Source organism: Sinocyclocheilus grahami, unplaced genomic scaffold (assembly GCF_001515645.1).
Source record: "Sinocyclocheilus grahami isolate Dianchi unplaced genomic scaffold, SAMN03320097.WGS_v1.1 scaffold8.1, whole genome shotgun sequence".
Classification (NCBI taxonomy): domain Eukaryota; kingdom Metazoa; phylum Chordata; class Actinopteri; order Cypriniformes; family Cyprinidae; genus Sinocyclocheilus; species Sinocyclocheilus grahami.
In genome coordinates this window covers 2,334,400-2,347,073 of record NW_015505187.1, presented here as the reverse complement: position 1 = coordinate 2,347,073, position 12,674 = coordinate 2,334,400, and the positions used below count along the sequence as shown (strand labels likewise).

General features: G+C 38.0%; 1 protein-coding gene across 1 annotated transcript; it reads left to right on the top strand.

Annotated features, from left to right (window-relative positions):
- Window positions 1-4,557: 4,557 nt before the first annotated feature.
- LOC107590515 (protein DENND6B-like) lies at window positions 4,558-12,542 on the top strand. The gene is made up of 21 exons (XM_016279288.1): window positions 4,558-4,588; window positions 4,699-4,857; window positions 5,047-5,085; window positions 5,207-5,249; window positions 5,335-5,447; window positions 5,567-5,647; window positions 5,830-5,935; window positions 7,225-7,304; window positions 7,390-7,452; window positions 7,536-7,591; window positions 7,695-7,817; window positions 8,148-8,243; window positions 8,658-8,752; window positions 8,860-8,925; window positions 9,091-9,155; window positions 9,251-9,340; window positions 9,452-9,505; window positions 9,632-9,735; window positions 9,915-10,017; window positions 11,215-11,289; window positions 11,400-12,542. The coding sequence occupies exons 1-21, from the start codon at window positions 4,559-4,561 to the stop codon at window positions 11,520-11,522; spliced, it is 1,764 nt and encodes a 587-aa protein (XP_016134774.1). The 5' UTR covers window position 4,558; the 3' UTR covers window positions 11,523-12,542.
- Window positions 12,543-12,674: the final 132 nt, after the last annotated feature.

The window sequence follows — 12,674 nt, the reverse complement described above, 5'->3', positions numbered from 1 at the left end:
CTCACTAGTGCATCCTCTGCAGTGAATGGGTGCCGTCAGAATGAGAGTCCAAACAGCTGATAAATAATCACAATAATCCACACCACTCCAGTCCATCAATTAACGTCTTGTAAAGCCAAAAGCTGCATGTTTGTAATTAACAAATACATCTTTAAAAAATGTTAAATTCCAACCATTTCTTCCACTATACATAATTTAGCTTTCTCCAGTCAAAAAGTGATCTTGTCTGAATCAAGAGAGAAATATGCACAGATAAGCACCGCTTACAATCGAAAACACTCCTAAACAAATATATGGGCATGGATTTTGATGTGAGAGGACAAGAGGGGATGGAGTTTTCCATTGGAAGAAGTGTTATTATGGATTATGGACTCGTATTTTTGGCCAAAAGTGACAGTTTAAAGTAAAAACGCCTGGAGAACAGACGAACAAGGAAGGGGACAGAAATAATTGATAGACCTTTAAAGCATCCAACTAACAAATCCCACTCAAAACAAAACATGAGGCAACTGGAACATGAAGAGCAACTTTCCTTCTTTCAGTACTAATTGAAATCACCTGGGCTGTGAAGATTTTCTAACAACTCTGGTCATGAACAAAGCAGACCTTTCCCACAAGATGACTGATACCCACGCATCACACCCTGGGCGATACATTTCACACAGCCTGATAGGCTTTGCTTGCGCAAAGAGATGTGATCTGTTAGTGAGCCTATATAAAAGACTCTTCAGGAATTCGAGCGCTGGAACATTAATAGCATTTGTTAAATAAATATATTTTTACCAGCTGATGAAACGTGTGAATCCTTAGTTACACCTCCTCCACAGGCAGACAGGCATTTGAGTGGCAGAATGCAGACAGCACAGAATGACCTAGCATTAATCTGCATGAGGTCCACTTCCCACCAGGCCTTCCTCGAATACACGCACGCCTCAGACGGTCTGACACTGGGGAAAAGAAACGAGATAATGCAAACCCTTCAAAAATAATGCAGGCAGAGGTGAAAAACACTTTAAACCAATGTAACAAATAATGCAAAGTGGGTATTATACATCAACAATGTATAAAAACACATTATATTATATAGTCTAGGAACCTTGGAGCTAGAAAACACACAACAGACTGTGCAAGACTAAAATCAGAACTATGGAAGGTCTCGTGAACTGAAAATTCAGTGTACAAACGTCATTTCCTTATCAACAGTGAACAAATGCACATAAACGCTCTCTTCCTCAAATTTACCCCTATACTGACTCTCTAGCAGACATGCAAACAGTTATTTTAAGAGATTGCTTAAATGGCACTACAGTGGTTTGTACAACAAATAAATATGAGTCTTGAGATCAGACTTCAAGCATTAAAGGAACAGTTCACCAAAAAATTTAAATATGCAGAAAATGTACTCGTCCTCAGACCATCCAAGATGTAGATGAGTTTGTTTCTTCATCAGAACAGATTTGTAGAAATGTAGCATCACATTACTTGCTCACTAGTGCATCCTCTGCAGTGAATGGGTGCCGTCAGAATGAGAGTCCAAACAGCTGATAAATAATCACAATAATCCACACCACTCCAGTCCATCAATTAACGTCTTGTAAAGCCAAAAGCTGCATGTTTGTAATTAACAAATACATCTTTAAAAAATGTTAAATTCCAACCATTTCTTCCACTATACATAATTTAGCTTTCTCCAGTCAAAAAGTGATCTTGTCTGAATCAAGAGAGAAATATGCACAGATAAGCACCGCTTACAATCGAAAACACTCCTAAACAAATATATGGGCATGGATTTTGATGTGAGAGGACAAGAGGGGATGGAGTTTTCCATTGGAAGAAGTGTTATTATGGATTATGGACTCGTATTTTTGGCCAAAAGTGACAGTTTAAAGTAAAAACGCCTGGAGAACAGACGAACAAGGAAGGGGACAGAAATAATTGATGGACCTTTAAAGCATCCAACTAACAAATCCCACTCAAAACAAAACATGAGGCAATTGGAACATGAAGAGCAAGTCACCTTAATGATGAATTTGTTTCTTACAAACACGCAGCTTTTCACTTCACCAGGCATTAATTAATCGACTGGACTTGCGTGGATTAGTGTGTTGTTTTTATCAGCTGTTTGGAATCATATTCTGATGGCACCCATCCACTACAAAGGATGCACTGGTGAACAATTGATGTAATACATTTCTCAAAATCCGTTCCAACAAAGAAACTCTTTTACATCTTGGATGGGCTGAGGGTGATACATTTTCAGCAAATTTTCATTTTTTGGGATGAACTTTTCCTTTAAGTGCAGTCATGTTTACTATTGTTCGGTGAATTTTTTTGCGGGCGAAATACAGTAATAATTCCATAAGGACGAACAATTCCCCCATGCAGTTTTCGCAAGAGGTTCAAGTTTAACATTTACCGCATTGACCAACACATAGTGAATTGAAAAAAAGCTTCATTCTACTTCATCACTACATTATTAACTAAAGACAATGGACCTTTTTTTGCCTGCAAAATTTCACTGAAATTTTGACGTTTAGAGCAAATTCTAGGAAGTTAAAACAAAAGGTGCTACTAGAAGCACTTTCTTCCTAAATGTAATGCGCACCTACTCCACATCTCGTGCGCATATGGCACACTCAAAACAGCAGCTGGTAACAGCTTCCTTGAGCACTACAGACTCATCTGATGACAAACGACACAGAGAACACATACCGGAAAGAATATCTATCATTGATCTGCAGCTGTGCAACCTGAAGCGCTTCTTTCATTAAAAAAAAAAAAGTGGCCAAAAATAGACAAGGGGACTTGTTTCCTTCTTTTCTGTGGACATGGCTGTGTGCACGTGCAGAGCTTACTGCGACAATAACAAGCAGAGAACTCCCCAGTGAACTCTACACAGGAAAGCAAATGTCTCTGCTCTACAATTCATCAAAAATAGTAACAGACAGCAGCATTTGCACACAATATAAGCTGCCGCACACAGCAGACACGAGCGGGGATGTTGCATGAGATCTCTGACAGCAGCTGAGATCAAATAAGCTGGCATTGATTGCACAACTGTCCAGAAGCTGCCTACTTAGGAAGTTGATCCAGCAACTTGTCCTGACCCCTGGACCCCCAGAGGGGGTCTTCCTGCATTACAAAACTACAAATGAGATTGCACTCGTCATACTGAACGATCGTGTTTTACAACTCAATAGTTAAATAGCTGAAGAGGATGAACTTATGAATTACTCGTGTGGCTGGCTGCTAATGACAACATGATTTGAATCAAATGGTTACAACAGACGTCAATAACATACCAGAGCAGTTTTCACACCTTTTAAAGCCAGGACGGGTAACGAAGACGTATTACTATTAAATTCACACATAGGACGATGATTTTAAATGCAGAATAACGGTTTCAGCAGAAAATCTCGGCGGTTGCATGTTTACAACTGGGCCCCGCAAGCAACCGTTAGCATAAGCGGCTAACATTAGCGACACAACTGATTTCCGTATTTTCAAAACAATCCCAAACTCGACCGAAACAACTCAATCAAACACTCATTTATAGCTCAAAATTGGTTGCTAGAGATGTAAAGTGTTATTTAACGCCAAAGAATGGGATGTTTTCGGTTTGTTTGCTAGCTCGCTCGTCTGGCTAACTTCAGCTGAACCTCTCTCTTACAGAAGTTTCTTCCGATCTGAAGAGGATAAAAACGACACAATTTCTAAGCGAAACATTTCAAAACAAGCATGGTTTGGCGTACGGCAGAGAGGGTCGGCCCCAGCAGTGCTATCTGCGCATGTAAACAGGCTATGCATGTACGCTTACCCCGCTGTGAGCGTAATAAGACGGGCTGCTGCTGCTGCTGCTGCTGCTGCTGCCCCGCGCGCGCTCTGTGAAACCCCGCAGCTGCCACGAGACCGTTTTCCTCTCAACTATCTGCCCAGAGCGCGAGCCATCGTCCTCACTAAAGTTGCTTTTCTGCTCCCTCTAATCGATAAATGAGTTTATTGGGGAAATTATTCTGCTCTTAGTCTCTACGCAGAGTTATCTCGGCCGCTCACGCGCAAGGCGAGGGAGAGGGGGGGTCGGAAAATAAAAATCGTTCATATGTTTGTGTTCAAAATGGCGAAACTCTGTCATAGACGCGCGCGTGCGCGTGCTGTCAGATCACTGTGCCTGCGAGTCGAGCGCGCGCTTCCCCGCGTTTATTTCCACAAGCCTTGATAAGATGAACGTAGATTAAAATAATAAATAATACTAATAATGATGATAACAACAACAACTGGAGTTTGTTGTCATATTATATTATTCAAATAAACTAGGCTAATGCGTTAAACAATTTATTATAATTAATGTCAAGATTTTTTTCGGGAATTTTTTCCAGGCACAGTCTATTTCAATAACCTTAAAATTCCCCTCAGATTCCAGATTTTCAAATAGTTGTATCTCAGCCAAATATTGTCCTATCCTAACAAACCCATACATCAACGGAAAGCGTATTTATTCAGCTTATTTATTTCAGCTTTCAGATGATGTATAAATCTCAATTTCAAAGAACTGAACCTTATGACTGGTGGTCCTGGGTCACATTTAAGAGTAAGTCATTCCTCCCCGCGGGAGGGCGCTGTTCAGCCTCAATGGCTCCTAAACGATGACCGAGGACGCGACCGTTCACTAAAGCAAGCGGTTCTCAAATGGATTTTTAGGTCACAATGGACCCATTTGACAGCTCCGATGCTCTGGAAGGGCCATCAAAGGCTGCGGCGACAAACACAGAGGTACCGGTGCCGTGGACACGCTTCTCTGCCTGGCTCGAGTGTGTGTGCGTCGTTACCTTCGACCTCGAGCTCGGACAAGCCATAGAGGTACACAAATTATGTGCACGTACCAACATCTGACATTGTTTGTTTAAGTGGTTGTTACAAGCGGGGGGAAATCTGATTGTGAGAAAACGCAGGGACAGTGCAAACGTTCTGATTGTAATATCGCCACACTGTAACCACAGCAACAGCAGCATCACTGTGTATCTCTAACATTCTTTCGGTTGTTATCAGCTCGTTTACCCTCATGATGTCAAACTCACAGAGAAAGAGGTAAGATGAATTTGACAGTATTATAAATGTATAGAGCGCAATGTGTTACGACGAAAACACTAATTTCTTTCTAAAGTGCCTCTAAAAGTACTTAAACCCTTCGCTTCCTTCTGTCTTTTAGAAAACAAGCATCTGTTACTTATCGTTTCCTGACTCATACTCAGGTAATGTGCTGGCACAGGCTGATCTGATCCGTGCTTTCATGATAAACCGCTGAAACATGAGCATTACAGTGCATGTCTATCCCAGGATGCCTCGGGGACACTCAGTTCAGCTTCAGACTGCGGCAGTCGGTGGGCCGCAGTAGCTCTTGGTTTGGACAGGAGGATGTGTACAACAAGGATGCACCTGTGACCCTGCAGGTTAGAAATAGAGTTGCTCTGAATTACTTTTCCCAGCATCACAACTGATTGGCATGTGCTTTGAACCAATAAATTCCATAAATAAGGTGTGCATGTAAATGACCGCACTGTTTTTTCAGAAGGAGCATGCACATTTGCACGGGTATGTGTATTTCAGGCAAGTGAAAGATGCGTCTGTCAAAAGGGGCTACTTTCAGAAGGTGTGTAACTGAAATGAAAGATACACATGCTTGTTCTGGTTTTTCACAATGAGCTTTTCCAGTCTATTTAGACTTTACACGTGAATTGAATGCGTTTAGTCAAGGTCCTTCTTGTTAAATAATATACTGGAAATAATGACTGTTTTGTGCCGTAAATGATTTCAGTATTTCTATATCCCTAGTCTCTGGTGGTGGTGTCCAGATTGCCGTTTGTGAACCTTTTCCATTCGCTGCTGAAGGTCATTGCTCCTGAGTACTTTGAAAAGCAAGAACCTTGTCTGGAGACTGGTGAGACCAGCTTAACTTGGAAAAAAAACACACTTTTGACCACTTTACATGTCCATATCACTTTGCCAAATGATTTCAGTTATTTCAAAGGTCCTTACAGTAACAATAGGATAAAGACAACAGATTATTTCCATCTTTTTGCCACAACAAAATTCTGTTTTATAATGTAAAGCACATACTCTATTTGTGACCCTGGACCACAAAACCGGTCTTAAGTCGCTGAGGTATATTTGTAGCAATAGCCAAAAACACATTGTATGGGTCAAAATTATAGATTTTTCTTTTATGCCAAAAATCATTAGGATGTAAAGATCATCTTCCATGAAAATATTTTGTACACTTCCTACTGTAAATATATTAAAACTGAATTTTTGATTAGTAATATACATTGCTAAGAACTTCATTTGGACAACTTTAAAGGTGGTTTTCTCGATATTTTCACTTTTTTGCACCCTCAGATTCCAGATTTTCAAATAGTTGTATCTCGGCCAAATATTGTCCTATCATAACAAACCACACATCAATGGAAAGCTTATTTATTCAGCTTTGATGATGATGATGTATAAATCTCAATTTCAAACACTTAAGACTGGTTTTGTGGTCCAGGGTCACATTTCTCCCACTCTCTCTCCCTTACAGACGCACACACATAGGCAACCCTTTGGAAGTTTGGGGTCAAGAGTTTTTTTTTAATGAAATTAATTCTTTTATTCAGCAAGAATGACAGTAAAATAAATGCTGTTCTTTTGAACTTTCTGTTCATCAGAAGTATATCTACAAAATATGAAGCACCACAATTATTTTTAACATTGCTAATAACAAAAATGTTTCTTGAGCACCAAATCAGCATATTAGAATGATTTCTGAAGGATCGTGTGACACTGAAGACTGGCTGCTGAAAACATCATAGGAAAAAATGACATTTTAAAATGTATTAGAAAACAGTTATTTTAAATTGTAATAATAGTTCACAGTAGTACTGTTTTTTAAATTGTATTTTTGATCCAATAAATGCAGCCTAAATGAGCATGAGAGACACTTTCTGAAAAAAATCTTACTCCAAATTGGGAATGGTAGTGTTTATATAATATATGTGTATGTGTATTTACATAAATCAACTGGGTAATGGTAATTCAGTAAAGATGTGCATAAACATGAAAGCCACCCAAATAAACAAACATTTGCATGCCAGCAATCATATACTGCTTTTAAAATATCAAACAGAAAGCTCAAGTTATTATGGAGTGTTAAATCTCAAATCTTCAGTCATATTGGTTAATATCTTTCAGTCTGTAATGAGATTGAGCAATGGCCCGCACCAGTACCAGGACAGACACTCAACCTACCTGTGATGGGTGTGGTGATGCAGGTGAGAAGATTTTGGATGGTAAAACTCTTTTCCAAACCCTTTTTAAATCCATTCAGTTTATCAAATGCTGATGTTGGATTTGCAGGTCAGAATTCCCTCAAAAGTCGAAACACCAGCAAGAAGCCCTGTAAGACAACCACAAACAGAGGTGCCTGTCTCATTTTACTATGACAATCATGCACATATGCTTTTATTTTAACATATGCTTAATACGTGGTTGTATTTTTGCAGAATCTGCTCCCTGCCCCCACGGTTCTTCCATCAGTTCACGAGTTGGATCTTTTCAAGTGAGTATTACACTGGTTGTACATGTTATCTGTAATTACTAAACCATCTGTTGATTTTACAGCACTCACTAATAGCAGCCCTAATTGACCTTCATGTAATCAGATGTTTCCAGTCAGTCCTGATTCACGTGCAGATGCTCTGGGAGCTCATGTTGCTAGGAGAGCCTGTGGTTGTTATGGCACCCTCTCCAACCGTCTCCTCAGAGACTGTGTTGACCCTGGTCAGGTATGGATATTGCGTTTTCAAAGCTCTCCTTCCAGAAGCACGTAAACAACATAAGTAATTGCTAGGAACTTATAATAATGACAATAAGAGCTGATAGCGTTTCTATTGGTCTGTTTCTATTAAAGTTTATGCCTATGTTTATTCATCAGCAAAGTCCAAACCCCACACCATTTCAGAACTGTTTGGATGTTTATTTAACATTATGGTTTTTGTGAAATTGCAAAAGCTTTATAAACACAAATAGTTTCTTCTTAACCAGTTTTTAACAGTTTTTGATAGGACATAGTGTAGTTTTGCATGTATTTGATATGTTTTATGCTCACTGTTTAGCACTATCGCCCCACTGCACTACTGTGGTGATTACAGACCATACTTCACCATTCATGACAGTGAATTCAAGGAGTACACGACCAGGACTCAGGCTCCGTAAGCAAAAACTCACATGCCACCTAAAGTCTCTCTTTAAAGGATCATTTCTTAAAAAATTCTGTAATTGTTAACTGACCATCATGTCTTTCCAAACTCATGATTTTCTTTAACAAAAGATGAATTTTTGAAGAATGATCTAAGCCATTCTTTCGTATAATGAAAATGAATGGGGACTGGAACTGTCAAACTGCAAAATGACACAAAGGCATTGTTCTGTTGCTCCGGCAAAGCTATCATGGCTTTAAAATATAGCACACAAATGTATAGACTGCTTTTTGTTATTTAGTAGTTGACAGCAGCCATGATATTCTTCAAAAATGCACCTTTAGGTTTGGTCTAAACGTGAGCTACATGTGCAAAACAACATTTGTGGGGCAGGATATGACTCTTCAGTCTATTTTCTGCTTTCAGGCCCAATGTGATACTTGGTGTCACAAACCCTTTCTTTATAAAGACCTTTCAGTGCTGGCCACACATTATTCGCCTCGGAGACCTGAAGATGTCTGGTAAATTATGCTCCATTTTAGCAGCAAGGCTCATCTGACAGCCCTTTTTTTTAACATATGATTTTGGTATATTGCACGAGCGAGGTCTGAATGGAGTTTCTTTGCAGGTGATTTACCAAAGCAAGTGAAGGTCAAGAAACTGGCAAAGTTAAAAACACTAGATACTAAAACAGGTACGCAAGTAATCTTATGTGCTGAATAAAACATGAGCGTGTGTGTGTATATATATATATACACAGTGACTAAATACTTTTTTGCCCCACTGTGTATATATATATATATATATATATATATATATATATATATATATAATTTTATTTTTCTCTTATACCATAAAGGTATATACACAGCATACAAGACCTTTCTACACAAAGATAAAGCCCTCATCAAGCAACTTTTAAAGGTAGGCTGCAAATGTTCATTCTTGAAAAATGACATTTAAGTTTAAAGTAAAATTACGTCTAACTCCTTCCTTTGGTTTTTCATTTTTACTTTTAGGGTATCCAGAAAAAAAGGCCATCAGAGGTGCAGAGCACCATTTTGAGGCGGCATCTGTTGGAGCAAACGCAGAGTTTCATTCTTCCGCTGGTAACCAGTTTAAAAACATTTTTGCACCTTTGTTCAGAGCTTAATGACAGCTTTACCATTTCATTTCATTCACTAAGCAGTATTGAGCGCCGCACCCATTCTTTTCTTTAGGAACGGTATCTGGAAAGCCTCATGCCGCCACAGAGATCTATGTCTCCGTGGAAGGTTGGTAAATCAGAATAAGGAGATGTGTATAAGCCATTTCCATTGATTGTTATGTTGGACCTCAAATATGAAGTGAAGTCTCGGAATTCCAAGTGGCAATGAAACAGTTGTGTATGTATGTGTCAGACCCCTCCTCAGATCCGGTCTTTCAGTCAGGATGAGTTCATGAAGACCCTGGAGCAAGCAGGGCCACAACTAAATCTGAAAGGAGATTGGACAGGCCTGTACAGGTAACATGCCAGGGCTGCGTTTCCCAAAAGCATCATGAACCCATTGGCATCAATAATCTGTACAATCTATCTAGGCTTATGCTCCTTTGATGAGAAACACAGCCCAGGACATTCGGGATCTAAAGACTGAAACTTCCTGTTAATCGTGCTTATAATAAATGTTTATATATGACATTCAGGCGTTTCTTCCGTTCACCAAACTTTGATGGCTGGTATCGGTTCAGGCACAGAGAGATGACTCAGAAAGTGGAATGTCTTCATTTAGAGGCCATCTGTGCGGCTGTGAGTATGATTTTGGATCTGGATTCGGTCATTGCTTATACCACTATACCTCTTAAATATTTGTTTGCAAATAAAAGAATGTTTAAAGGATTCATTCACCCAAAAATTATACGCTCTCAAATCGTTCCAAACCCTTATGATTTCTTCTGTTTAACACAAAAAGAGGATTTTTTTTTTTGAGGAACTGAACTGGTCGCTCTTTTTCATGCAATTGCCATGAATGTAAACAGAGGCTTTGAAGCTTCAAAAAGGACGCAAAAGCACCATCAAAAGCATCATAAAAGGATAATAATAGTATATGTTACTAACACTACCGTTCAAAAGTGTGGGGTCAGCCAGAATAGTTTTTCTTGAAAGAAATGAATGCTTTTATTTAGTAAGTATAGTTAAATAAATGAAAATGAAAGTACATACATTTTATAATGTTACAAAAAATCTATTCAGCCAAACAAAATAAAAATCCTAAACAAAATATATCATGGTTTTCACAAAAATATTAAGCACAGTTGTTTTTAATAATAATAATGTTTCCTGAGCACCAAATCAGCATATTAGAATGATTTCTGAAGAATCATGTGGAGTAATGATGCTGAAAATTCAGCTTTGCATCACAGGAATAAATTACATTTGAAAATTTGCATTAAAGCAGTTATTTTAAATTGTAATAGTATTTCATTTTTACTGTATTTTTTTTTTATCAAATAAATGCAGCTTTGTTGCACATAAGAGCATTAAAAAAATCTTATTGACCCCAAACTTTTTAACAAAAATGAGGAACAGACTAAAATTGAAGTTATTTACAATCTTCTCCCCCAGTCTGCTGTTAACTTCTGTGACTAGATTTTGTGAACGAATCATTCAATAATGTTTTTTTAAAAACTGGATTAACCAGTTATTAAAAAGAACACAAAGTAATGATTAAATAACATCTCCTTTTCTCTCATGAACTTTAATAAACACACCTAAGAAATCAAGACCTGAAGATTTTCAATGAATAACGACTTCAATTTCAGTCTGTTTTTAGTTGCATGGAAAAGCGCGGCCAGTACAATTCTTCAAAATCCTTCTTTTGTGTTCCACAGAAGAACGAAAACCCTACGAGTTCAGAACAACATGAGGGTGAGTTAATAATAAGTCATTTTAAATGTTGAATTACTCTTTTAATGGCTCATTTAATTTTTGTTTTCATTAATTCAGGATCTGCTGACATGGACCAAAGACAAATCAGAAGTAGAGATTGTTGACCTCATCCTGAAGCTTCGGGAGAAACTGGCGAGTTAAACCACTTTTTGAGTATGAAGCAGGTAAAAGTGAAGTATTTGTGTTTTACGTTAAAACATTTGCCTGAAGCTTCTATCTCTTCTTCTATATGTCCTACCCAGACAAGAGCTCGAAAACACCAGCTTCCAGTTAAAGAAGAACTCCTGGAGAGATTAGAGCAGTCCATCCAGACCATCATCAGCTCCTTGCCAGAGGATCTACAGACATTATTACACAGACAATGACAATCAGACCCACGTGAACAACACTGACCAGCAGATCCACTGATGCATACACAGAGACTGTCTTTCCAGTATATACCAGCTATATTTGAACTCATAACACCTGTCCTGCACAGGTATCAGCCCACATCTCTTCTTCTGGTAAACCCATACACTACCTGAGAGGCCTTTCATTTTGGATGTACAGTAACAACAGATACTGCTGCTATACAGGGTCCAAGATGACACATGAAGAACACAGAAAACATTGATACTTGGATTAAAATCATTTGAAGTCCTCCGCTAGACTTCACACTAGATTTTAGATGTCTGCTAAATTACATTTTAATGTGCACCAAGTATTTAAAGCCTGCAGTCAGTTAGCACTGCATGAACAAGGCATTTATTTTATAAATCAACATTTAGTCAAATAGATTAATGAAAGGATCAACAAATTGACTTTTAATTAGCATATGCAGCATTTATTTAGCATATGCAGTGAAGTTCATAAATATGGATGACTTGTTAGTTTAAGATGCTTTTATGATTATTTATTAAGTATCAATGCTTTTATTTCAGTGATGTTGTTTGTTATTATTTAGGGACATTAATAAGCACATTAGTAAATACACAGCAGTGCTTTTGGCTATTATTTATTTACACCTTACCTGACCTTTAACCTTTGCACAGGAGCACCTCTACTGCATTGTTTAGCTTGTTTTTACTATTTTTATGTTAGAAGCTGATTGTCTAGGTGTTTTTTTTTTTACAATTTAGATTCAATCTTATTTAGAGTTGGATTAACAAACTCTGGATTAAGATATATCTAAAACTAAACAGAATTGTCGAGCTCAATGTCATTAATATGCAATACAATCATGTATAAGCTAGTCAGTCTGTATATATATATTTTTTTGATCCAACCTGAACCTTACTTGAAAAAGGAAATGGTTGTTCTTTCTTTATTTGTGCCATTTACAGTTTTGAACCTCGCACTGCACTTTGCCCATTTTTACTTTTTCATTTGTAGTTTGTGTAGCTGCTTTTTCTGTGTTTTTTGTTTAATTATTTTTTTGAAATGGTTGTAAGTTTTACTTTAAAGTTTGCCGCTTCTGCAGTATTTTAAAATGTTTATTTGAAAGAGCCATACTATGTTTTTATGGTTGGGACTGTATT